The sequence below is a fragment of the Mycosarcoma maydis genome, chromosome 19 (assembly GCF_000328475.2).
Source record: "Mycosarcoma maydis chromosome 19, whole genome shotgun sequence".
In the NCBI taxonomy this organism is placed as follows: domain Eukaryota; kingdom Fungi; phylum Basidiomycota; class Ustilaginomycetes; order Ustilaginales; genus Mycosarcoma; species Mycosarcoma maydis.
In genome coordinates, this window is record NC_026496.1 from 287,751 (window position 1) to 313,418 (window position 25,668).

Here is a 25,668-nt window from a genome sequence, read left to right on the forward strand (position 1 = left end):
CGGTTGCTCCCAAAGCACTTCTGCCATGAGTTGCATGCCATTAATCTGCGGTCGATCGACAGCGACCTTGATGCAGAAAGCAAGTGAATCAACCAGCGTAGGACACACTGAAGGCAATTTTGCAACCCGGGAAATGCATTCCGAAACTTAATAGTGGGGGTTCTCACACCCACGCATGTCGACGTACCTCGCATGAGAGAGCTGCACATAAATGGCAGAACACTTCTCAGCATCGCTGACACAGGACACAGATCCATGCCCTCGTGCCAGTCAACCCATCACATGATACGTCGCATCAATTCAGTCTACTCGGTGATTTGCTTCGGTGCAGAAACAAGGCGAGTGATCAGCATCTCGAAGGATTGCATGACTGGATCTAAACGCAGTAGCTATCCTAGGCCCCTGCAACACAGAAACAATCATGCTTAGAGCTGTGTCAGAGACTAGGTCAAGTCTCCAGCAAACTGATACGGACTTCGCCGCCTGAGTCATGCTCGAGTTGCTAAAAGACAAGTCAAGAGGCGTCTTCACGAGTAAGGTAGGCGGAAGAGCTTTCGGATTTAGCTCCTCGCTTTTACTGCAAACAAGGTCCTTTCGACGGTCTGCCCTTTCGATGTTTCTTGAAAAGGATGCTCACCACTCCCCGGCCCTAAAGGAATGGTGAACAATAGTCATCACAAACACCAAGCGATACGAGGCTAACTATCGCTCCAAGATCCCTCTGAATTGGTAACAACTGCAATGGATTTGGACTAAAACGAGTCATGCGACCGATTCGCACTGTCCTGACGTATCAGCAAGGCGATGAGAAGCGAGGGATGTTAATCGGCTGGCGTGGCGCATCCGCGTTGATCGACGGCGCGAGACTACGATTCTCACAATGCTCTTGAGTTTCCGCGCCGAAGCCTGGCCACTTTATTTGCTCATTGGAATGGATAGCCAATCACCTTCTGTTTCGCGCCGAGTGGCTTGCATTAGGGGAATGCTCCGTCTGGCACGAAGGAAGTAGCTCGTATACATCTGGCGCCATCGTCGTGAGCTTCAGAACTTGGAGAGGTGCTTCATTGAACAGTATCATTTAGGCCCGGAACAATTTCGCTGACAAGGAAGTGCCCACTCAAACAAAGGTTGCTAGGTATTATGCCGCTTCCAGAGTCCGGCGTACTTACTGGGACCGAGCCAACAGAGGCGCACTCGTGCCTACAAGGAAGGTGACTTTGCATTTGAACAAGGATCACAACACAGCCACCGAGTGCGGTTCAGGAGAGTCGAACCACTCCAGCCTTCAGGATGAACCGCGGCAAACGAAGCAGAATGGGTTAGTGATCGTCTTCTTTAACTAAAATGAAATCGGCTGGCCTTTGTTTCTAATCTGGCCCGGTGCCGCTTCTGCACGAAGTGTTGATGCGCGACTGTTTGGGTTTGTGACACATGCTTATCCGGTGTGATTCTACCGAAGGCATCACAACTAAACACAGCATCTGCATAGAGCTCGGAAACTCGAAGTAGTCGAGATGAGCGGTCACAGCAGATTTCTCACGTTCCACACAATAGCGAGCGTGATGGCGGCTAGATCGGTGGTTCGATCATTTGAAACGTCACGGCAGCTAATACGCTCGCAGTACGCTGACACTAATTGACAGTCGTGTCCACATGAACGAAAGGGAGGACTGAGCTGCTTGCTTAAGCTTGGCGATTTGTGCTAGCCATCTCAGAAGTTCATGAAGATGAGAACGACCCCGTGGCTGTCCAGATTCAGTGCAAGGGCGTCGCCCCAGTCAAATTATCCGATGCCTGTAAAACATTTTCTCAAGACCGACATCAAAACGAGACAGTACAGCTAGGGATAGAGACATGCGTTCGAAGTTCTTGGCCAGGTGTCTACGGTTAGGGTGCGAGGAAGAAGGCAAACAAAGCACGCTTCATCACTAAGCCCTGGTCTGTCGAAACGCCTTCTACCCGAGGTTTGACTGGAAGGACGAGTAGCTAGAGTTATGCAAAGAAGCTGTCACAACCCTTTGTTCGGTTGCTTGCTCGGTGCTTAGATCGGGCTCACTGGCGTAATCATTGATGTACGTGGGCCAAAATACTGAGGCATCCCTCTAATTTTCCCACAGAATAAAAAGAAGTGGGAGCCGGAAAAAAACAAAAACAAAAACAAAAACAAAAACAAAAAAGACAGAGGAAGATCAGCTGTCATTGAGTGGGGTTAGATGGAATCGTGACCCGCGGAAATAAGAGATTCGAGAGATTAGCGGAGAAGATTTTTCAGAAAAGGGAAAAAGGCAAAAGTCTAAAAAGAAACACGGCTGGTAACTGGAACTACATAGAGAGAAGGCCCAGCACAACGACAGTGCAACAGCACTGTATGCGTCGCCAGGAGCTTTTCGAGGTTTGCAAGGGCCTGTGGTGCGCATAGAGACAAGAGAATAGAGCTCCCTTTTCTTTGCCTGCCTCTTGTTGCCCTGTCTGGGTGCATCCTGAGCTCGCGCCGCTTCTCGCCCATCGAGCCAGGCACACCGGAAGCGATGTCTCGTCCACCCGATTGTCCCTTTCCTCGGAACACCCTAGCCCACACTCGCTTGGCCGCTTGCTTTGCTCTCTAAGCGCTCATGCCTGGATGCTCGCACCCGTCCTCTTGTAATTGTATTCGCTCGGTCTTTTCCGCCGCCTCGTTCATAGCTAGTCTCGCTTACCTGCACTACTGTGCGCAGTCGTGAGTGCTCTTGGTTGTGTGTCTGTCGGGCGGTGATCTGTTTCCACCGCTCCCACCCTGATGTGCTTCGATGCAGTAGCCTCATGCACGAGAAAAGAAGCGCCCATGCCCATGCCCATGCATATGCAACATCCTGCCCTGAGTGGCTTGTTGTTTTCCCACTTCCCATTGTACTTGTCTGAACCTCCTCGCTCTTTGTGGGTGTCGTCTCACTCTCATATTGATTGAATCAATGGCGTTGGCGTCCCTCTGACTCTAAATGGCGATTGTATCTCTGATTCTACCTCTCTTTCTCCCTGTCTTTCTGCATTGCTTGGCTGTCTCGCATCGCCGTCGACGCCATTACTGCCGCCGTGCTGCGTCTGTGTCGCTCTACCCTTTTGCTTCAACTCAGATCAGTGCGCTTCTGTCGTAGACGGCCGTAGAGCTCGCCCTCTGCAGGATGCAGTTGACTGATGCAGACAATTCTATAGCCGAGCATTCGTCTCGCCTTCATCTGCCCTTGCTTCTTCCGGTCGTCTGTCGTATGTCCACTTGCATGTACTCTGAATGGAGGTACCTGGCTTTCGCTCGGGTCATTTCCGCCGTTCATGTCAGCTGCCCTCATCCATATCCTTTAAAGCAACCCGCTGTTGTCACCGACCCTTGGTCTTCTTCCCCTTTGTACCTCTCCTACTTCCAACTTGCTCTCTTCCTTGTACCGTTCGCAACATCCGCAACTTTCCTCCCGTGACGAGCTTGTCTCTGCACCTTGTCCCGAATTCTGACTCGCCGATTGTTGTCCATCCTCTATATCTTCCCTGTCTGCTGAAGCCTCATCACATTTGAAGCGGCATTGCCGACCCTCATCTTTGGATCTCAAAAGTGGTGCTGTTCCTCGTCAACTTGCATTAGTCACTTGTGTCCTGTCTGCTCGGTCTCCGCCGTCGGGCTCCTCTCCGACTGTGATCCAGTGTTTGCTTTGTTCCGGCTTAGTTATGGGAAGCGGTTCACAGTGCCACATTCGACACTTGCAGGAAGCGCTACCTGCAAGCTGGACTCCGCTTCCACCGGTCTCATCTCTCGTCCCAACCCTGCCTCCAATCACCGCTTTATCACGCAGCTCTTACCGCCGGCGTATCTCGCTCGCCCTATCGTCATCGTCGCCGCCGTCCTCACACTCTATCTCTTCGGCATCTGGGTCGAGTCCGTCATTATCCAGGTCCTGGTCTGGACACTCAAGTCCTCAGAACGAACCTCAAAGTCCATGTGAAGGTCAGCCTCTCCTCTCTTCAACACGAAACATGACCATGGCTGCCTCGCACTCATCTGCTCATCGCGGCGCTTCATCTGTCGTGCCGCATGCACACCACCATCACTCGCCTACCGACATGTATGGTCACTCGTACCACCACCACGCTCCATCACAGCAGCCTCGTCACGTTGAGGATGGATCTCATTTGTGGGGAGACGGCATGAAGGGCATCTGGAACAGTCTCACTGGAGCGCCTCATGGCAAGTCTCGCTCGCCTCGTCTAGCCACGTCATCCACCAAAGGTGAACATTTGGAACCTGCCCGTGCCTCTGATGTTGAAGCTGCCACGTCCATCTGGGACATTCCGCGTGACACAGTTGCCATGACCATGGGTTTCCAGGGCAGCTATGACGATCAAGCTTTCCAGCAGCATCAAGTTTGGCAGCAGCAGCAGCAGCCACCACAACAGCAGCAGCAGCAGCAGCAGCAGCAGACAACACCGTATTCGGCCGAGCTACAGCCTTCCTACTCCAGCATGCCTGCGCCATCAGGGCTCGCAGGAGCCACAGCTTCAGACGTGACCAGATCTCGCGGCAACTCAGACGTTGGTCTCATCGGCGATCGTCATTACGCACGCGGCAGACCCAGCTATCAACACGGTCGATCTAATGAAAACTTTGCCGAAGGTTCGCACGCCGGTCAGTGGTGGCCTGCCGCCGAATCCCATGCAGCCGCTGAGGATGCTTCGAGTTACTACGGTAATCGACGTCTGCAGCCTCCTCCGCTGCCCGAAACACGTTCCGCATCTCGGCCCACCTGGTCCAACCCGAGCGGCTTTGAGATCAGCGGCTACGAGTTCCCACAATCCACGTTAGGCAAACGACAGTACGACGAGGAAGCCATGGGCGGACCGACGCAGGGAAGCATTGGCGACGCAGCGGACTCTGTTTCACGCAGATACTCTCTAACAGCGAACGCGTCGTTCTCGAGGCCGTCGGCGCCTATCAGCGGTATTATGAACGGCTACCGTCCTTCTCCTCACAGCGATCCTCGCCGACCTTCGCTTCCATCAGATCAGTACACGGCTCCAGCGTCATCAGGAACTGCCGCGACGCCGCGTGCTGCATACTCAAACACACACTGGAGTCCATGGAGTCAGACCACCACGCACGCTGGCGTTTCCGGCTCCATGACCACCTCCAGCGCCTCCCCGAACATGCCTGCTTGGCGCGATCCTGCCGCAGCTGTACGATACGGCATCGAATCCGGTGGCTACTCTTCTCCCAGCGGTCTTTCTGGCGGCATCGACAAGCGTCAACAGCGTGATCGTTCCTCCTCGTCGGCTTCCGCCGTCCAGCAGGCCAATGTTCTCGCCAACACTCCCTTCCACATCACCACCGACATCGTTCTCCGCGCCCCCGCAGGTAGCAAGATGGAAGACGTTTACTACGACCAGCACTGCGAGCTTCGTACCGGTATGGCCGATCCTCCCGCCTCGGATTTTGAAGTGGAGAATGAAGACGACCGTCCACGACGACAGACCGACAAGCTGCGTTTCCCTGGAGACCTCTACACTCCAAGATGGGTTCGAGGCTCAGGTAACGCTCGTGAAGCCTGGTGCGACCGCTGTGAGAGCGGCAACTGGCTGCAGTTGAAGAACTCGCAGTACTGGTACGATCAGGTACACAAGCACGGTATATCGTCAGTTTCCGGGTTGAGGTTCACTGCTCCGACGCATCTCAAGGTGTACGCGGATGCGGCGGGTACGGTCGAGGCAAAATGTCACCAGTGCAAAGAGTGGGTATTGATCTGTACAGCCAAGAGGAGGAGGAATTTTGCGGCGTTCTTCAAGCATGCACATGCTTGTCATTCATATAGAAAAGCGAGCGCCGTGGGGAATGGCCCGTATGTCGAGCACAACCCGGGTGGTCACAGAAACAGTAAGAAGAGTGCAGGCGGCGAGTCGGCGTAAGCTTTGCGCAAATCAACACGATTTGTAGCGCGACCAAAAAGTCATCCATCAACATCAACCAGCATTTATCGAGTGTTCATGTCTACAGTCGTGAATGTGGTGTTGCATTCTTGCAATATTGTTGCGATCAGTCACGAGAGGAATGAGCTCGAACTCAACAAAAAGGAGCACATGTACCAGGGTCAAAGCTCGTCATGACCTTTACTCGGAGTTTCGGCTTGACTCTCTTTTTCCTTAAACTTGCTCTCCCGCTCCTCGATCCTCTTCAAAATCTCGTTATACATCCTTTCCACCCTTTCAATCTTATCATCGCTCAGCGCGGGATCTTGGTTGCCCTTGTCTTTAGCAATCTTCATCATATCCAGATCGGATACCAGATAGTGTGCTAGCCACTTTTCGCTTTCCAACGCCATCTGGTCCGCCTTTTCGGGATCGTTGGCGATGAGATCTTCAGCTGCACGTTGAGCGTCTTTGAACTGAGTCGCATAGTCCGCAGACCAGTCGACCTTTTCGCCTTCGAGCCAGCGTTGAAGATTTTCTTTGAGCGAGATGTCGTCGGACTCGGTGTGGGAGGACACTTTGTACGTGGAGGCGGAATCGGGTGAGTCGCCAGAAGAAGAGTGGGATGCGCTACGATGAATGTTCTTTTTGCCATCGGAATCGGTTGAAGAAGAGTAGGATGATGACCACGACGACGAGTGCGATCCCTCGCTGCTGGAGTGTGCGCTTGAATTGGTATCGCTCTTCACCACTGGAGGTGTTTCGCTGTTTCCGGTGTCGGCAGAGGATGGTGCTTTACCATCGCGAAGGTCGTTCGACTGTTTGATCGCTGTGTTGAGCATCTCGGCCAACTCCTCCATCTTCTTTCTTTTCTCTTCTTCCGTCATCTCCTCTTCCATCCTCCATTCCCGGTTCGCACCCTCGGGAACGTCTTGAATATCCTGATCCAGCTTGATCGGCTTCTTCTTAACATTCGCCTTCGTGCCTACTTTCTTCACCTTACCCGACTTTGCCTCCGGAATTGTCTGCTTGATCCACTCATTTAAATCGTAATATTTGAGCGCACCAGTATATGCCTTGATCTTGCTCTTATCCACTTTCTCACCACTGGCCCTCGATGGAACCACAATCAAGTATGGCAATTGGTCGTCCCTTACGTCGACTCCCAGATGGATCCTCGCAGCAGCCTGCACTGGCCTCTGATCTCCTCTGAGGAACGCAAACGACAGACTCTTCCTAAAGTCCAGCGCAAGACTCTTGTACAGCGGTGAGCTGGTTGGCTTCTTGGAAAACAGGATCACTTTGGGCGTTTCGGCATCCTTGTCAGCATACTCTTGCAGCTCTTCCGCTTTGAGTTTCTTGGCACCCATGGGAAGCGCATCCACCATATACGCAGCGATATCTTTAGCCGATCGAGGCCCTTGATAGTCCTTCGGAAGGCGCTTCTTGGTCGGTGGGAAGAGTTTCAGCGTCGGGAAGCCCTGAATGCCGTACTTTCCGCAAGTGGGTTTGTTCTTGTCGTCATCGCAGTCGATCGAGGCCATTTTCACAACACCGTCAAGTTGAGCAGCGACCTTGGAATAGTCTGGTACAAGCTTCTGACAGTGTCCACACCAAGGAGCGGTGAAAGCTACCATGGTCGGCTTCTCAATGTCGAGCACTTCCCGTTTGAAGTTGGAGGAGTCGAGGATGGTAACCTTGGAATTCTTAGCGAAGAGGGCGGCGTTGGTAGTGGAGAAAAGGCAGAGTGCTATCAGCGCCAGACTGAATGTCCAGCTAAGGGGTGATGTTGCCATCATGTCTGACCAAATGTCTTGATGAGGAGCCAAGGGTCTTCAGGTGATGGTGGCAGTGAGTTGTGAGTGGCTGGGTGACTCTTTGTGGCCAAGTCGTGAGTGTGCGTTGGTCTGTGTTTCCCCACAACGTCAGGCAAACGTGAATCGTGAATCACGAATCGTGACGAGTTGACGTGGAAGCTTCGAAATTTAAAGCTTTGGACATAATTTGACGTAACATTCGTGATTCGTGATTATTCCCGTGTCCCGTGTCCCACGGCTCCCACGTCCACACGCCAAAATCACGAATAATTCGGTTGAGACTCGGATTTCGGTTATCTTTATCTGAAAGTCGTGAGTGTCAGAGACGTTGTTCTGCCATTTCTTCTCATGGAACCAAACATTCTACAAGACGATCCGCATGAGGCATACAAGACGTGCTGCAGGTTCCCACAAGCTGTCATGAGGCGATCCCATGGCTCTATACCTGCCAAAGATGCCTGTCGCGTCTGGTTGCAGCCATCTCAGCAACGCCGAGTACTGAGTTCGGTGGTCGTCTATCCAGGCTATAGCTGGCCAGCTTCAACATCGGCTTCGGCCTCGACGTCGACTACTTTTTGCCCTCCATCGCCGTTGACATTCTCATACTTGATTAGTTCTCCTTCATCGTCCGATTCCAAGGCAGCTCGAGCGAGACGGCCCCTTTTCGCGCTTTCGTATTCCACCTCGAACCCAGCATATCCACTTCCGGGCTCCAACAACGAGATCGATCCCCGTGGCGTAGATTATTCTCTCTTCGAAGCGGATGACGACGCATATAGCCAATACTCATCGTCCCAGACCATCGCCGATGGGACGTGCCACACAAGGAAGGACGACTTGCCCACTGCGATGCCGGTTGATACCAATGCAGCGCTGTCTGCACCCACGCAGCTGCTTGTCCGACTCATCCGCCAGCAAGACTTCGAAGCAGCCACAACTGTCCTCAACGAGCTTCTCACACTTCGCTCACCGCTCACTGAACCACTTCCCATCTACTCCAACGCAGCATTGTGGTCGATTCGTAATGGGAGAAAGAAGGACATGCTTGCATGGATGCGTCTGTGCCCTGGTTATATCCCCGGTACTAAACATCTCAACACAGCCTCTTCGGCCAACTCCACTACACAGGCCAGATCGATAGCAAACAATTTTCGCAAGTGCTTCATGCTCCTCCTCGATTCATACGGAGATGATCTTCGGTTGTTGCAGCAAGCAAGCATGATCGCCGTTCAAAAGGGAATGTGGGGCGTGCTGCAAGCTACCTTGGCTCAAATACTGAGATTTGGGACTGGTCGCATGGAAAATTTGAACATTTCGAACCCAGAATTGGCCTGGCAGTACTTTCATCGGCTCTTGCTTGCGAATCAGAGTCAGAGGGGATTAAAGGACGAAAGTCTACGATCGGCTATTTGGACTGCGACCATCGAGCTGCGATCGTTGTACAATCTTGGTGTTCGAACGCTGACGCTGGCGGGAAGGTTGGACGATGCGATACACTGGGCGGAAAGGAGTGCCGAGGTCGACAATATACGTAGTCCGCTGGCAAAGATCTTGATGGTAGAGTGGTTCACCGAGAACTTGCTCATGGAAGAATTGGTCAAAGCGGGAAGTTACCATGTGGAACAGGCTCGAGTGCTTGCCGATAAACTGGCGAGCACGCCTGCAAGACTAGAAAGGCATCGAGTGACCAACATCGATGCTGTCATCGAACGTGTCAATCGAGAGGCTGGATTGAGAGCCGAGGAGAACGACTACTCGCAAAGACCAGCCTCGACACTCGACAGCGCTATACATGCTTGTCTTGAGCAAGGAGACATCATTGGAGCAAGAGAGCACCTTTTCTCAGTCCTCCGATCAGCAACAAGAACACCGAGCCGAGAAGGCGAGTTCCTGCCAGGTTCCGATTTCGAAACGCCCGACACTACCTTTGCCCATCTACCGTCAGCGCGCATTCTGTCAGGTCTGCAGGACATGGCATACAAGCTGGGCACTATCGCCGTCACTTCATCCCTCACCGAGACAGATATGCACCAGCTGCCCGATAACGAAAGCCAAGACCCATACTCATCGCGAGAATCCTTACCAGCAGAAAGCTTCCTCCGACCCATTCGAGCACGGCTCTCCTCTGTCCGCGGAGGTCAAGGGTTGTGGGAAACGGCGAGGCTGTATGGATTTGTCAAGAAGGGCAAGTGGAAGGAAGCGTCGAATTTCTATACCGGCAAAACTGGGTTCAAGATTCCCTCGGGAGGCATTTCGAACGAGCTTGTTTCGCTAGCGCTCGACCAACAGGCACTGCCTCCGCCCGAAGGGCGAGAAGAATTGGACAAAGCGCAAAGTCTGAGGGGTAAGCACTGGCCTTCTACGCACGCCATCAATCTGATGCTGAAGGCACTTGTGGGTCTTTGTGTCGATGCCAAGGACTATACACGTCTGAAAAAGGTCTACAGTATGTGGAAAGAGGCTTCTCTGCCTCGGACGAACTCGTCGGAGGAACTGGATTTCGAACAATGGCCACCGTCACAACGACCTAGCAGTTTCACTTTCGACCCATTCATTCGCGCTTTTGCACGACTCGAAGTCCAGAACCAATTCGCAGCCGCCGATGCAGCGAATAGCGCTAAAGTGGATAAGCAAGCCTGGGGATCTAGTCAAGCGGTATTGGATGTTGTACGCGATATGACCGAGACCTTCCGCGTCCAGCCCAGCATCAGCACCTGGACCATCGCGTTGGAATGTCTTGCTCGAGAAGGACGGGAGCGATGGCATTCGACTACTGATGTGCTTGCGCGTGCTGTTGGGATCAACACGGTATCGGCCCTCTCCTCGGAAGTCACATTGGCAGAACCGATAACAGCAGCATCTCCGACTTTCCCACCAGCGACACTGGGCACGTACACAGCACTTATTCGCGCCCTCATCCGAGTATCACATAAAGACGGAGGTAGCATGGTGAAGCAAGCTTCAGCCGTGAGAGACGATTTACTGGTGAGGACGCTGGATCTGGACGTTGCGGTACGATCCTTGGCGAGCAACAAGGAGGAAGACGAGTCGGAATTTTGGCACGATTTGATGACGAGGTGGCAGGCCGTTCAGCAAGTTGTGGTACAACGCGGAGAAGCTGAAAGGGACAGATGGAGTGCAGCAGAGGTGATCAGAGCTAACCAGGGAAGGACGGTTGAGGCGTTGAGAGAGTTGTGGTTGTTGGAATGCGCCCAAGCCGAGAACGTCGAATCTTTTGAGTCATCGTAATCGTTGGACAAGGAACAAGGATACTTCATCTTCAGCCCAACCTTCAGCTTGCGCTGCATGTATTTCGTGTGTAGATCCAGCGAGGAAGGTTCAAAGTCGTCGGCGATGCCTGCGCTTTCACCTTGCACACTTTGTTCACTAGATGCATTCTCGATCGGCAACCCGTGCACGCCCTGACAAGTCTCTGTTACGTTTGGCGATGTCGTCGTCCATCTTGGATCAGGGTCGGACACCGGTAATGGCGAGGAAAGGGAAACTTTGCGTTTCCCCACTGTCCACCTGTTTATCCATCTTGAAACTCTCAAACACTTCCACGTGGTCAAAGCCGGCTGTCTCGAGTATCTCTTTCATCTCTCGGCGTTCCAGACCGTGTCGCTCTACGCCCGCGTGCTGTTTGACCATCCAGAGGCAAAGAATGCAGAACAATTCGTCAGCAGATTTGATTGTTGAAGCGCGACTATGAGAGAGGAGACTCGCCTTGTGTTTGGGATGAAAAGCTTCAGCTTGGGGTCCGTCATGCTCGAAATCGCTGATCCAGATCCTTCCTCCGCTCTTCAATGTGCCGTACACTACCTGAACCAGCTTTCCCATATCCGGTACGTGATGGAACACCAGATGGCTAAGCGCTAAGTCAAACTTTTTGCCTTGCAACAATGGGTCATTAGGATCTTCAAGTAACTTGACCTTTGTGGTGACTTTACTCTCCAACGAGTGCAAAAGGATTTTAGCATTGAGCATATCGATCATCGCTGCAGCGGTATCGAGTGCCAGCACCGATTCGACATGCTGGGAAAGCGGCACAGTGAGGAGACCTGTCCCACACCCAATCTCCAGAATCGAAGCCGTGGATAGGCAAGGGAAATAGGTAGATTGGTTCGAAAGGATCGAGGAGAGACAAAGACGCGAGGAAAGCACCACTTCCGGTTTCGTGTCCCATGTAGCTGCTTCGTTGTCGAAGCGATCGTTTCCGGAAGAGTAGTTTGGCTGTGCTTGAATCGTGCTCATTCTGCTCGAGGAGTGCCCAAATGGGAAGAGGTGGAAGTGATAGCCCATCGCCACCATTCACGATTCTAGGTGGAGGAGCGTGCGGTTAAAGTTTACTTACCCCACACTCGTGACTGTCTGGATGTTCGGTAATGATAGGCAAAGATTGAGGTCATATTGCTACTATTGTGAAGGGTTTACACCGAAGTCCCAGTTAGTACAATGGTTAGTATAGGGCACTCTCAGAATCAGGCGGATAACCCGTCCTATACTGAACTGCTCAGATCAGGGTTCGATTCCCTGGCCGGGAATTAGTTTTTTGTCTTGATGCGTGCACATTGTTCGTGGCTCGTGGCTCTGATCACAATTTTCGATTTCTTGCCAGGTGCGCAGCTCATAAGATTGGACAGGGGTTAGGGAATCTTGTGGTTAGCCCGATGAGCTGTGACGTTGATGTGGTTGTTGTGGTTGCTGATGCGCACATGTGACTGCTTGGCGTGCGACGCATGCCAGGAGTGATTTGCTAGAAAGGGGTCAGACGCATACGGTACAGCATTTGTCAACAAATCACAGACTACACGATGCACGAAGCACGAAGCAGGTTGCACGTTGTGTGGTTGAAGTTGTGAGTTGTCCGTCAGGAAAGTCACAGTCACGAGTCACGAGTTGGTGCGCGTTTCATCGAAAAGTCAAAAGCCTGTGTTGCATTTGTGAAAAGCAGCCTCCAGCCCCTCATTCACGATTTGGTCTGCCTCTGGAATCAGGTTCTCAGGTATCACCGTCCATCCGAGTGAATCGATATCAAGCCCAAGTGAATCGATCCTGTCCAAGACCCGACGAGGCCGGAACAACTTAGAACAGGACTCGTAGCGGTGAGCCTCGGTAACTGATCTCATTGCTCTTCGGAATCGCATTTCCGATCAATTGGAGTTTTAGTAGACTGCCCGTTCTGTCAAAGCTTCGGCTCCTCTTCCCGAAGAATCAGCACGAGTACGACTTCGCTGTGATCATTGTCAGCCACCAGCAGCGCTCCGCTCGGAACGTGCTGTCCATCCTGACAGCAGCTACATCAGGTCGCGGCGGCACTCCTCTTCGTACACTACGCAAGGAACCACTCACTCCGGCCCCTTGGTTTCGCATGCACATCTGACCCGCGATTCGCACTCGGACCCACAAGCCGACGTCCGATCAAAGCCTCTACTTCGCAATTACCTGCTTTGTTCATCTGCTCTGCTCCGTTTAAAAGGAAGAAACCAATCGCAAGCATGACCAGTACGCCGCCTGCAAACAGGCATCGGCCACTCCCCTTCGAAGAGGATTTTTTACCCAAACAACACCCCAAGGTGGCCCACCTCGCCTCGGATCTTGCACCAGACTCGCTCGAATCATCCGCCATCACCACGCCCGCCTCCGAAATCATGCCATCCTCCGAGCTTCCATCAACCCCGCTTGATGGACGCAGCACACCCGAATCCGAGGGCGAACCCTCTGTGGCCACCTCCACCGTCACCACCACTATTTCCACCACCCAAGGTACCGGCAGCTCCACCGTCGAATTCCGACACATCGGCGCGAAAGGGCTATCGCATAGAGTCGGCAAGAATGGCGCCATCCACCTCGAACCCGTCGCTGCCTCCTCCAAAGCTCGCAAAAAGATGCGTGCGGTGGTGAGCTTCAGACCTCGACAAAGTCACTTTGACCGATTCAACGAAACCTCTTCGCGCGACCAGTTTCGTGGTTTCTTTACTCTCTTTTGGGTTTGTCTGGCGCTGTTCGTGCTCAACACTTCCTACACGAGCTTTGCTAGCACCGGTCAAGTGTTGAGTTTGACGTTTGCAACACTCTTCAGCAAAGACGCTTGGATGCTGGCGCTGTCGGATGGCGTCTTGATCGCGTCCTTGTTTATTTGCGTGCCGTTTGCCAAGGTGTGCAGGAGTGGTTGGGTGAGGTATTGGCCGACGGCCGTGGTGTTTCAACACCTCTGGCAGGCGGCGTTGTTGGGCGCCGTGATCAAGTGGGCCAGATATAGAGAATGGCCTTGGGTTCAGAGTGGCTTTTTCGTGTTGCATACCTTGGCGATGCTCATGAAGATTCACTCATACATGAACGTGAACGGCAACATGGCGGACACGTATCATCGAATGCGAAGGGTCGAAGCTATGCTTGAGGAACGCGTTGCCGAAGTCGAAGGCAGCGAAGCAGGACGGGGCGAAGAGCAGCTTCGTGCAGCCTGGGCTACAGCCGTTCGCCATGCAAGACAGAGCGGTGGATTCGCCGATCTGGATGCTAGTAAGGATGTGGCGCGGTCGTTGGCACAGTGGTCATCGCTTGATACACAGCGTGGGAGCGATTCGAGACGACCTCGCGCAGGTCAGTCACTCAATGCGACCAACTGTGGAGAAGACGGAGAGTCCAAGCTCGAGTTCAAGCACCAACACAACGAGAAGGTTCAGGAATCCACAATGGGCCAAAAGAGGCTCAGCAAACAAGAACACATCGAGCTTCACAAGAATCTCGCCGAACAGGAAAAGTCCGAGCGATCCACCGCTCAGTCTTCTCACCAACAAAACGGCCAAAATATCACCAACCAACCCTCACCGCTCGGACGCAAGCCATCTACATCACGCCACCTTTTTGACTCGCAGCACACCATTCGCGATCCACACCCTCTCTCGTCCCACCCAGACACGCTTATCTCTGACCTAGCACGCGAAGTCGAGGTTCTTCGTGAGGACTTGCTCTCCGCTCGATCGCCATCCGAACCTTCCTCCACCGAGCTGATTCCGCAAGACCCTGTCATGTGGCCTGGCAACATCAGCTACGCCAACTTCTGGGACTATCTTTTGGTCCCCACCCTCGTCTATGAACTCTCCTACCCACGCTTGAAGACGATCCGCCCGCTCTACGTGCTCGAAAAAACTCTGGCAACATTCGGCACGTTCCTCGTCATCTACGTCATCACCGAGCACTGGATCATGCCTTTCACTCCGACCGCTGATACACCTTTCCTCCGCACCTTCCTGCAACTCGCGGTGCCTATGATGATCAACTACCTGCTCATCTTCTACATCATGTTTGAATGCATCTGCAACGCTTTTGCCGAGCTGACCCGCTTCGCCGACCGTGAGTTCTACTTGGACTGGTGGAACGCAACCAGCATGGATGTCTTCTCGAGAAAGTGGAACAAACCCGTCCATTCATTCTTGCTCCGACATGTCTACGCCAGCACCATTGCAGCTTGGGGTCTCAGTAAAAGCATGGCCATGTTTCTGACTTTCCTGCTCAGCTCGTTGGTGCACGAGTTGGTCATGGCCATCGTCAGTGGCAAGATCCGGTTCTATCTGTTTGCCGCTCAGATGGTTCAGTTACCGCTGATCTTTCTGAGTCAGGTTCCATTCATCAAGCAAAACGAAACGTTGGGGAATATGATCTTCTGGATCGGGTTGATGGCTGGCTTCCCATTGCTAAATATCGGCTATCTTGTCTATTGATCGCTGTGCATAACATGCGCTTACTGTAATCAGAAGGGAACTTCAGAAAGATCGACATGTATTCAAGGACAATGTGTGTGGGTGAAGGCTGTGCTCGGCGCAGACTTGTGACTCTAAAAATCTGCATCTTCCTAGCCATACAATTCGTTTAGACTCGTGACTCACGACTCGTTCCCCTTTGTTCTTATTCTGGAAGCCATAAGTCGTGAATTATTTTCCTGGTCAACTTAGCACCATTCGTGATTCGTGATTCATGCTTCGAAGCTTTGTCTCGTGTCGGGCCGGTTTCTGGAATTTGGTTCAACACATCCCCTTTGTTTCTCTCCGGATTCCGCCGGCGTGTTCAAACTCCCTTTGTTCTGTACGGGCGGAATCTGGTAAAACCAAAAAGTGCTGCATGCAAAACAAACTGGCTGTCTCAAGACATGAACTGCGCCGAACCACAACGGCGAACAAAGCGACCCTGTTAAATAAAGGTCTTGGATCCCTGCGCGAAAGAGAAGGTTAAAGCGGCGCACGCTTAGCCGGGAGCGTATTTTCTTGCTGCTGTGAGGAGAGATGAGATGGTTTTTCGCCAGTGGGGAGCCGGAAGTAGGAGAGAGGCAAAGCCTGTCTGTACATGAAGCCAAATGACTTTGTGCGTGCGCCAAACGCTAGTGTGGGTCTCTTGTTCATACGAAGACATGGAGTAGAGGTTGAGCGTTTATTGAAAAGGAGTGCATGCAGAGGACAACGGCGTGGTGCAGAGCTGTCAAAAAGTAGCACAAAGGGTACCACTCTTTCCTTCCTTCTCCTCTTTGGTGTACCTCGCTTTGTTCCGGATAGCTTGTTTTCGGAGGTGTATAAAGTGGATGCTAGCATTCACCCACACCTGCCCTTCCGCGCATCCATCGTGTCAGTTTTCTCGATTGTGCCCAGTCTATCCCTCTTCTCTGACACCGAGCCGGAAATGGCCGTCACCACACGTCAACCTTCATCCACCTCCGTTACCCACTCGCCGTCTACTTCAAACACCATCATCACATCTGCTCCCCGCTACAACAACTTCCGTCCTATCCGTTATCAAACTAAAGAAGAGCTCGAACGATTCTTTGGCACCACCTCTGCCCAAAAGCGAGAACAACGTTTGCGCGTACGTGAATCCGATGGTCAGGTCTACTTCGATTGGATTGAAAAAGATGAATGGCAACATCTGTTGGCCACTGGTTCACTGAGCAGTCCTAATTCGCCTACGGGTACTAGGAGGAGGAGCAGTGCAGCGACATGTTTGACGTTGAACTCGCCATTGCGTGAGGATAGGAGGGCCAGTTTGGGCGCCGGTTTGAGTGGTGGGCTGTTCGGAAACTTCGACATGGTCGGATTGGAGAATAATGCGACTAGCGGAGAGGAGAGGGTTACAAGGAGAAAGAGGTGCAACAGTGCGGTGGCGGCGAAGGGAGTCAAGGTCGATGATCGTGTGGCCTTAAGTCTCAAAGGCGAGCAAGAAGGCAACTGGTTCCATACAGCCCTTTTCACACGCGGTCAAACCGATGGATTAACTTGGAGTCCGAGGAACAGCTATTGTGAAGCCACCGATGATGCTGCGCAGGAAGAGTGGCACGAGGATCGCATTCGAATCTCACGACTTCCACTGAGCCGTCGTAAATTCGACCGAGAGACGCTCGACCAGGCTTTCGGCACCACTGCTCCCTCTGACACTTTCAGCCGAACTACTCGCACGCACAAACCGCGATCCCTCACAATACCGTTTATCAACAACACCTCTGATGGGCTTCAACTCGACACAGCTACCAGTCCCACCTCTTCCTGCTCTTCCTCTGGAAGCCGACTGCACAGTTCAGCCTCGCTTGCCGTTGCAAACGACACAGTTGATTCTGAACTGAGCGGTGAACGGAGGGGAACCTTCGGTGACACTCTACTGCCAATTCTGCGTCACCAGCATGAAGACTCGCGTATGACGCCTCCCTCCTCAGCTGCAATGGAATTCCTCGCTACACCCACCCCAACAAGCGTCTCTTGGTCTCAATCAAAGATTCAAGCACACAGCGCAAAAGGAAGAACTTCGAAGCCATGGCGACACGCTTCGTCGTTCGAAGACTCGCGCACCGCATTCACTGCGATCAAAACACATGCATCAACCTTTGTCGACGCTGGATGGACAACGCATCAACGCCATCACTCGGCCGAAGCCGTAGCAACCCAAATCAAACGACCTGAACGTCCACTGCGAGCTGTCCAATCCGTCGCTTCGCTCCGAGAAACTTCGGCTGTTCCACACACCACCGTATCACTACAATCTACGGTCAAGATGGAAGCGGACATGCTGAGGGAGCGAACTCGAACATGGTCCTCCTCATCCGAAAGTTCTTCCGCATCCGATGGGTGTGTATTTACCTCCCTGGTTCCAAGAAGAGGTGCGAAGAAGTTCGATAAAACTCGTCATCAGCAATGCATCCGTGCGAACCAAGGGCAAACTTCACCAGCGATGACGGTGAGAAGTATCTCCTCGACGGCGTTACGCGATCCATTTGCCTGCCCCCCTGCACCTGCTTCGCTTGCCGCCCCTCAATCTGTTGTTGGCACTCCGACCTCCAAAGTCGATGATCAAGACGAAAAGCACGTTCGAGATCAACCGTTTCACAACACGGCCTCACACTTTCGTCACTCTACCCGCCGTCCACTTCGCACGGGTCCACAAGTCTACTCTGGTCTAGACATACCCTGCGCCTCGATCCACCTTCATTCTGATCCAGAGGACAACTTTGAACCCGCTGTAGCGCTTAATCTTACCTCGAGCCAGTTGAAAAAGTTAAGAAAAGAATCTCACGCCGCTGCCGCCAGGTCGGGTGGAGTACACACGAGATCGCCTTCTTCATCGACGACAAATCGCGGACGGTTTTCGTCAGAGGCTTCGGTGCTGGAGGGTCAGCATCGGGTGCAAGCATATGCCAAAGGCAGTTCCAGGTGGTGGAATAATATTTTGCATGCTTAACTTACCTTAGCATGTTCTCTACTCGTGACTACCGCCAACGGCCATGTGCCACGTGCCCACGGCCACTCGTTTGATGTTTGATTCACATTATATGGTTGTCATTAATCAAGTCGCGACGTTTTGAACAACGTTCTTGCAAGCCGGTAGCGCGTGTGTTGTCGGTTGAGACTCTTCGATCATAGTCGAGAGCAGATGACTCGGTGGGTTGCCAACCTCACGTCTGCTACCTCTTCGCCGTAAGCCTTCCGACTTGATAGCTTTCGCTCATCGACACGCGAGGATATTCACGATTGCGCGCTGAACCCCTCTTGCATGCGCGGACCGCGCCAAGCTCTCTCAAATTACCACGCACACTTTGATCGCATGTGCACATCACCGGTCTGTAACATCCTTGGCTAGGCAGTCAAATAGCTTCGATTGTCGCAATGGTCTATTAAAACAAAGAGAGCGCTTGCCGCCTCTAAAGAGCCAACTTGACCCCTTGATTCGACCCAACCTCCTTGGCCTCTACGATCAGACTTCCCGGCGCGGTCAAGGTGAGTTCCAACTCGACCTTGCTCTGACCCTTGTTGGGTGTAGGAACGGTGAAGAGGGCGATGTTTTTACCGGCGGGCTTTGTGATGGCGGTCTTGACCTGTTCCGGCTCGAGCGGTTCATCGTCTTCTTCGTCGAGATCATCGGCGTCGGGCTGAATGGTTTCGACGTGCACCGAGTCGATTCCTTCGTCCAAGGTAAACGCGACGCTGGATGCGCCGGATGCGACCGGAAATCGGTAAGAGCGGCGGATAGGGTATGGCGTGAAGGCAGGAACGAGCGTGACGAACTTGTCGGCGAGAATCAAACCCAACGGTGCCGAGGTGGTTTGCACTTTCAGCTCGGCGACAGAAGCGACCGGAGTTGCGGGGACAGCGTGGATGTAGGCGGACTCCTTAGAACCCTCGGGCGCAGCAGCGATCACCTGAGCTTGAATAGCACACCCCCTGGCGATAACTTGATCAGCATCGATCGATGCCGTGATAGGGGCACCGCCCTCCTCGGCATCTCCGAACAACCCGGCCAGACGGTCAGCCAATCCGCTCAGTCGGGCGCTTCCACCAGCCAGCACCACCTCGTCCACCTGGCAAGCTTCCAACCCTGCTTCCGCCAGCGCCTTCTCCACACCGCTCACTACTTTACCGAAAGCTGCGCCGGCAAGCATGTCGAATCGCATCCTGTTGACACTTCCGGTGAAATCAACACCCTCAGCAAGAGACTCGACCGAGCATGTGGCCGAGTTCGAAGCCGAAAGGGCACGCTTAGTGAACTCGGCTTCGTTGCGAAGCTTGGCCCATGCGCGCTTGTCAGTTTCGGCGATGGTGATTTTGGTCTTCTTGGTGAACTCCTTGGCGAAGAAAGCGACGAGGGCCGAATCAAGGGTGGTTCCACCAACGGTGGCGTCGTGAAGGTAGGCTAGGTTGGTGTAGAGACCCGAACGAGCGGAAAACACGGTGATGTCGGTGGAAGATCCGCCCATGTCGACAACGACGACGTTGCGGTCGAGCGCCTTGGCGACAGGGTAAGGAGCGGAGTCGACACCATCAGGGTGAGCTGGCAGCTGACCAGGGCCAGCGGGGGCAGTGAGACCGTAAGCAGCAAGAGCAGCAGCAGAAGCAGGAATCACTTGGAGTACAATGAGACCTGCCTCCTCAGCAGCTTTTTTCAAAGCAGCAATTTGCGCTTCAGGGAACCACTGAGGCACGCTCAGAACGGCACCTGCGATAGGTACACCGGACAAGAAGTCCTTGGCGGTCAAGAACAGACTGCGCAAGAAACGAACGGCAACATCGTGCACGCTGAGCGTCGTCTCCTGACCATCGATCTCGACCTTAAAACCAGCGGTGCCGTTGACGTCGATGACAGCAGCGGAAGCGCGCTTCTTTTCGCTCTCGGAAAGCGAGGAGAAAGGTCGTCCGAGCAGGTTGACAAAGTTGTCAATCACGTTGGGAGCATTGCGAACCAGTTGAGGCGTAGCCTGGTTGGCGAGGTAGACTTGATCACCGTTGAACGCAATGCGAGTGGCAAGCTGACGTTCACCGTCTTCGTTAGCGATAACGTCGGCGCGACCGCTGTGGATGTTACGATAGGAAAGCGGATGATCACAGCGTCAATGCGTGCTACTCATCGAAACGAGAACGAACTTGAAACGCAAAGAAAGAACTTACTGTTGGTTGATGCAAGCAATCGAAGAATACGAGTGGCCAAAGTTGATGCCGATCACGGCTCCTGCTGATTCCGTCATCTTGTGAATGTTTTCCAGGTTGGTGATGACGAGGAAGGGATGCAAATACTGAAGTGACAGCGCACCAAGTTTTCACGGCTTATGGCTCAGGTGTTGTCGAAAGCTGTGGCTCCAGCACCAGCACAACCGCCGAAATAAAAAAATAAAAAAGTTTCTTCTCAATCGCGAATCTTCTGTTTTCACAGCCCGATTCTCTGAACATCTCAATTCTCAGATCTTATAGATAAATGTCTTTCGCACGAATGAAGAAAGTCAATTTACACCATCAGACACGCGCGTCCCCGTTCCACGCGTTGCGAGAGCCATCCAAAGAAGTGTTGGTCTCGAAGCTAGCGAAGCGGCTGACTGCTTCCAATGTCAGTTGCAAGTCAAGGATCTTGATCTCAGGTGAAACTTCATCAACAATCTTTCACAGCTAACATTCAAGACTGGCTAATTTTTTGCGACGATGATGACCGACTCGGCGATACATCTATTCCCGCCGCCCATCGACATCTCCTTCGACGACGAGGCGCTACCAGAATGCAGTGCCAACCTTATGCCGTTTAGCATTGCTTACGATGGGCCCGCACCCATCGATTCGTTTCTCGTGCACCGAGCTGCTCCTAAGACTTCAACTGACGCTTCTACTTGTGCCAGTGCTGTGAAGGGTGAAGAAAGCGACAGCTTCATCTCAGCATTCAGAGGACGAGCGATTCAGTCGACACCGTTGCCGCTTCCGGCTGGCTTCGTAGCAAAGGTCGTGCAAGTGTCGCAGGCTGTGTCTGTTGGATCTATTGACACTGATGCAAATGGTGCGAGCACGGGTGATGGTTCGATTTTGGATCAAAGGCAGACAAGAGAAGCAGGGGATGCAGAAAGGCAGAAGGAAAGGGCAAGAGCTAACAAACGGAGAAGGATAGCTAAACAGCCTGCTCCGGTTCTGCAAAAGTTCTCCATGGACAGTGATGACGATGATGAGCAAGACCAACATAGCGACTCCGCTGCCTCTGATGACGACTGGGAGGATACGAATGAAGCGACAGAGTCGATGCACGACGCTTCGCCACCATCAGAGACTATTGGGCCATCGCAGCAACTCGTCGACAATAAAGCCCAGATCCCCGGACCAACAGTACACATTCATCCCATCGCCCAAGTGCAATCGAACCACCTCACCATATGGGGTCCAGACGGTCCCATAGATAAAGGAGACGACCCATTCTTTCGAACCGTAGGAGAGTGGTACTCGGTTGTTGCGCCTTTGGTAAGTCTCGACTCCTCTTCATACGACCGTTTCGCCCACCATTTTGGTCAATGGGCGAAAAAGCCGCGATTGGCTCTACTGAATGCTCACCGTACAACGATTATCTGCCTTGACAACGATTCAGTTACACGCCTGAAGCAGGGGACGACACAAACTGCCTGTGACGAAGCGACTATTTTCACTGTCTCTTCTTGCAACCTGTCCCTTTGGCCCGCACAATGCGATGTCTCTGTGCATCCCATGATGAAGCCCGCGAGGATCTGAATCTGCAAATGGAAACTATCTCGCGAAGTCACGCGCATTCTTGGACACGCACCAGAGTTGTGTTGAGTGTTACGTTCACGATTCTCTTCCGTCATTTGACTGTGCAACAAGAGCCGTGAGTTTTCTCACCATTCGTCATTGTCGTCCCTCCAGCCTACTCAGACGGCACGATTTCCTCGTCGAAACTTAGTGTCTGTAGTTGACTCCAGCGCGAAAAACGCCCGTTCCTCAATGAAGGCATCAGACGGAACTGCAACCGCAAAAACAGTCATGGCAATGGGCAACGTCAACGTCCTTGTGCTTAAACTCGACACTTGTAGGCTGTACCATTCTTAACCGATCGGCACCACCTTCCCTTCTAGCTCCCACTTGATCCTATTCCTGAAGAACTTGCTCCAAAAGGACATGACACTATCCCACTCGGAACCTTTCAGCATGGATTCGTCCTCCTCGTTTCCTCGCAGTCGATGCAGTGTTAGTGCCGAAGTCGATTTTCTGTGGGACGACCATCTCGTCGAGTCGAGGGGAATCTCCCGAGCGGATCTGTAGATATGTAGCACTGGTGTTGATGATGAAGAGATCGTGGGGTGGGAAATGAACGAGCCGTGAATTGAAACTATGCTCCCCAACGGTTGAGAGTGAGATTTTGACCAAGAGATTAGAACTTCAAGTGCTAGCGTTGCACCTTGTCCGAATCCAAAAATGTGGATTGAACCAGCACTCCATCCACATTTCCCGACCAGATGGTCGAGCAGAGCCACTACACTAGCCACTGTTACTGTCGGGTTCGGCTTGGTCAACAGTTCGGCGAACTGATCGAATGCAGGATACCACATCCAATGATCGCCCTCCAAAAAGGGGACTTTCAGCGGCGCTTGTAAGGTTAGTATTGCAGTCTGAGGTAAGGTCTTCTGCAGGTTCTGACCTAAATTGAAAAAGCCTGAATCGTTGTCCCCTAATCCGTGAAGCAGAATCAGAAGGTTGGAATCAACACCACTGGATGAAGGGTTGAAGTGATAGCCTGAGAACTTGTTCAGCGCAGCGCTAGCGAGCAAAGGTTTGCTGACCAACTCGACTTTCGTCGCATCCACTGCTACCTCTCGACTGGGCGAGGTGGGCATCTTTCTAGAGAGGTAGCTCAGCCACCAGAGACCGGCGGGATAGCAGCAACCTCTTCTCGTCCGTGTAGCGTCCACTCGATCAGTTCGTCGATTTCGATCAGCGTATTATCGACCGACCAGCGACAGGTTCGTAGTACCGCTTCCGCTCCTCGTGATGAGTACTTGTTGGCGATAAGAGTGATGAGTGATGCGAGAGGAAACGGAGTGGTGGGCAGAGAGATGGTCTCGCTCGAGTGGCCGATGGTTGTGCGCGCCGAGGCAAAGTATAGCACGCGCACAGATGGCGTCCCGTCTGAAAATGTAGACAGCGTCAGAAAGAGAGTTACCACGGACGTGAAGGATAGAGTAGTATGTGCTCAATAGAGAAAAGGCGAAAACTCACTTGACATGATGCGACTGAGGGACGTGGTGTTGATAAGGCAAACGCAAGAAACAGTTGGAATACAAGGCGAGATCAAGAAGGAACGACGTCCAAATACTGCTAAGCGCCTCCACAACCTTTTCCACACGGACATCTCCGAACCACCCACATCGACCCTGTCTTACACGTTAGATACCATTCACGATTCCGTTTCTGCAACCTGGACATAACCAATATACACACGCCTGTGCAACATGTGCTGTTCTCAACACTAGACAGTCCAACTGCCAAGAACGTGGATATCATAATTCAAATCCCGCACCATATTATAGAAGTTAACCATACATGTTGTTACCACCGTTTCCGCCAGCGCCCCTGCCAGCACCGCCCATGAAGTTCCTGGCCATATCCCTCAATGCAGGGTCGTTCATCATCGAGCTCATGTCAGGCATACCGCCACCGCTGCCAAACCTCTCGGCAGCCTGACGCAGCATGGGATTGTTCATCAGACTCGCCAAGCTGTCCGGATTCGACATGAGGTTCTGAGCCATCTGAGCAATCATGGGGTTGTTCATCATGGCCGCCAGATCGGGCATGCCACCGGCGCCGCCGCCAAAGTTGGGGAAGCCACCGGCGCCAGCACCGGCATCAGCGCCTGCCGAGGGCGCGGAAACGGCGTCTGCGGCGCCTCGAGAAGCGGTGGCGTCGTTGGCATTGGAAGAGGATGAAGAAGAGAGTTGTTCCTTGGATGCAGCAAGACCTTTCTTGAGAACTTCGTTGCTAGGGTCCACCTCGACACCCTTCTGGTATGCCTCGACAGCTTCTTGGTAGCGGCCCGAGCTGAAGAGTGCGTGACCGAGTCGGCTGTACGCCTTGCCAAATTTGGGATCGATCTTGGAAGCCTGCTTGGCATCATCTATGGCCGAGTCGTGCTGGCCGATTTGGCTAAAGGCAGCAGCACGGTTGGAAAAGTAGACGGGTGAGTTGGGATTGAGCTCGATGGCCTTTCCGTAAGCCTCGATGGCAGCGCCGTAGTCCTTGGCAGACATGGCCTTGTTGCCCTCGGCCTTGAGCTGCTCTGCCTTGGCGAGGTCCTCGTCGGACGGCGTCGCTGCAGCAGCAGCGGGTGCAGTAGAAGAGGAGGAAGCAGCAGCGGGTGCAGGCGCAGCACCCATCTTGGCTTGTGTCTTGAGGAAGATGTCAAAGATGGCCTGGAGACCGGGACCAGATCCGTACTGTGCCTGCTGCTCTGCGGATGACGTGTCTACGCCGAAGGCCTCCGAAACACTCTTCGCGGCTTGTTGCAACTTGGCCTTCTGATCGGCGGGGACGCTAGTCGACGACTGCTGGAGCCACTGTGCGACGGCGTATGCTAGTGGTGTTTGTTGCGACATGTTATATGTATGAGATGGCAGTGAGGAAGAGGCGGATCTGTGGTAGGTCAAAGAGTACGAGAACGTATCAGGTTAGCTTCGACTCGTGGGTTCTGCAATGGGGGAGATGCGGCTTCTTCTCGTTCCGGAACGTCGAGCTTGGGTGTATCAGAATGCTTCGTGTCTGCATGCTTTTGGCTAAGCAGTCTAACATGTATTTTGTGAAAGTGAAAAGGTTGTGTTCATCCTATTATAAAGTGTCCGCTGTGGCGAAGCACAGGAAGTGGCGAGCTCGAGTTGGGTTCCGGAAAAGAAGAACAAGCGTTACGAGGCGAACCGTAGTGTATGGGAGATGCACACTTACACTATAGACGAAGGAACAAGGCTTCTAGGATCGTACTGCAAGGGTCTGCGTGATGTAGGAGAAGGGCAGATGGAGGGAAAGGGAGGAGCACGAGCAGGGAGGTGTTATATCAATGTTACGGCAACCGAATCGAATCGTGAATCGAGCACGGTGAATCGTGAATCGTGAATCGTGAATGTTGTTTGATGTCTTTTGGCTGGGGATGT

General features: G+C 52.9%; 11 protein-coding genes and 1 non-coding gene across 12 annotated transcripts; 6 read left to right on the forward strand and 6 right to left on the reverse strand.

Annotated features, from left to right (window-relative positions):
* Positions 1–3,693: 3,693 nt before the first annotated feature.
* On the forward strand, positions 3,694–5,922 carry UMAG_05351 (uncharacterized protein; the record flags this gene model as incomplete). Its single annotated transcript, XM_011393751.1, has 1 exon — positions 3,694–5,922. The coding sequence occupies one exon, from the start codon at positions 3,694–3,696 to the stop codon at positions 5,920–5,922; it is 2,229 nt and encodes a 742-aa protein (XP_011392053.1).
* A 182-nt stretch (positions 5,923–6,104) lies between these two features.
* Positions 6,105–7,718, reverse strand: UMAG_05352 (uncharacterized protein; the record flags this gene model as incomplete). Its single annotated transcript, XM_011393752.1, has 1 exon — positions 6,105–7,718. The coding sequence occupies one exon, from the start codon at positions 7,716–7,718 to the stop codon at positions 6,105–6,107; it is 1,614 nt and encodes a 537-aa protein (XP_011392054.1).
* A 441-nt stretch (positions 7,719–8,159) lies between these two features.
* UMAG_05353 (uncharacterized protein) lies at positions 8,160–10,988 on the forward strand (the record flags this gene model as incomplete). The annotated part of the gene is made up of 1 exon (XM_011393753.1): positions 8,160–10,988. The coding sequence occupies one exon, from the start codon at positions 8,160–8,162 to the stop codon at positions 10,986–10,988; it is 2,829 nt and encodes a 942-aa protein (XP_011392055.1).
* A 219-nt stretch (positions 10,989–11,207) lies between these two features.
* UMAG_05354 (uncharacterized protein) lies at positions 11,208–11,993 on the reverse strand (the record flags this gene model as incomplete). The annotated part of the gene is made up of 2 exons (XM_011393754.1): positions 11,208–11,378; positions 11,466–11,993. 2 exons carry the CDS (start codon positions 11,991–11,993, stop codon positions 11,208–11,210), a joined length of 699 nt encoding a protein of 232 aa, XP_011392056.1.
* A 187-nt stretch (positions 11,994–12,180) lies between these two features.
* Positions 12,181–12,283, forward strand: UMAG_16100. The gene is made up of 2 exons: positions 12,181–12,217; positions 12,249–12,283. It is a non-coding gene; the product is annotated as a tRNA-Glu (tRNA).
* A 954-nt stretch (positions 12,284–13,237) lies between these two features.
* UMAG_05355 (uncharacterized protein) lies at positions 13,238–15,463 on the forward strand (the record flags this gene model as incomplete). Its single annotated transcript, XM_011393755.1, has 1 exon — positions 13,238–15,463. The coding sequence occupies one exon, from the start codon at positions 13,238–13,240 to the stop codon at positions 15,461–15,463; it is 2,226 nt and encodes a 741-aa protein (XP_011392057.1).
* A 949-nt stretch (positions 15,464–16,412) lies between these two features.
* UMAG_05356 (uncharacterized protein) lies at positions 16,413–18,455 on the forward strand (the record flags this gene model as incomplete). Its single annotated transcript, XM_011393756.1, has 1 exon — positions 16,413–18,455. One exon carries the CDS (start codon positions 16,413–16,415, stop codon positions 18,453–18,455), a length of 2,043 nt encoding a protein of 680 aa, XP_011392058.1.
* A 460-nt stretch (positions 18,456–18,915) lies between these two features.
* On the reverse strand, positions 18,916–20,733 carry UMAG_05357 (uncharacterized protein; the record flags this gene model as incomplete). The annotated part of the gene is made up of 2 exons (XM_011393757.1): positions 18,916–20,560; positions 20,657–20,733. 2 exons carry the CDS (start codon positions 20,731–20,733, stop codon positions 18,916–18,918), a joined length of 1,722 nt encoding a protein of 573 aa, XP_011392059.1.
* Positions 20,734–21,184: 451 nt separating this feature from the next.
* On the forward strand, positions 21,185–22,115 carry UMAG_05358 (uncharacterized protein; the record flags this gene model as incomplete). Its single annotated transcript, XM_011393758.1, has 2 exons — positions 21,185–21,979; positions 22,104–22,115. The coding sequence occupies 2 exons, from the start codon at positions 21,185–21,187 to the stop codon at positions 22,113–22,115; spliced, it is 807 nt and encodes a 268-aa protein (XP_011392060.1).
* Positions 22,116–22,575: 460 nt separating this feature from the next.
* Positions 22,576–23,364, reverse strand: UMAG_10204 (uncharacterized protein; the record flags this gene model as incomplete). Its single annotated transcript, XM_011393826.1, has 1 exon — positions 22,576–23,364. The coding sequence occupies one exon, from the start codon at positions 23,362–23,364 to the stop codon at positions 22,576–22,578; it is 789 nt and encodes a 262-aa protein (XP_011392128.1).
* A 17-nt stretch (positions 23,365–23,381) lies between these two features.
* UMAG_12084 (uncharacterized protein) lies at positions 23,382–23,753 on the reverse strand (the record flags this gene model as incomplete). Its single annotated transcript, XM_011393861.1, has 2 exons — positions 23,382–23,656; positions 23,747–23,753. The coding sequence occupies 2 exons, from the start codon at positions 23,751–23,753 to the stop codon at positions 23,382–23,384; spliced, it is 282 nt and encodes a 93-aa protein (XP_011392163.1).
* Positions 23,754–24,060: 307 nt separating this feature from the next.
* UMAG_10205 (uncharacterized protein) lies at positions 24,061–25,119 on the reverse strand (the record flags this gene model as incomplete). Its single annotated transcript, XM_011393827.1, has 1 exon — positions 24,061–25,119. One exon carries the CDS (start codon positions 25,117–25,119, stop codon positions 24,061–24,063), a length of 1,059 nt encoding a protein of 352 aa, XP_011392129.1.
* Positions 25,120–25,668: the final 549 nt, after the last annotated feature.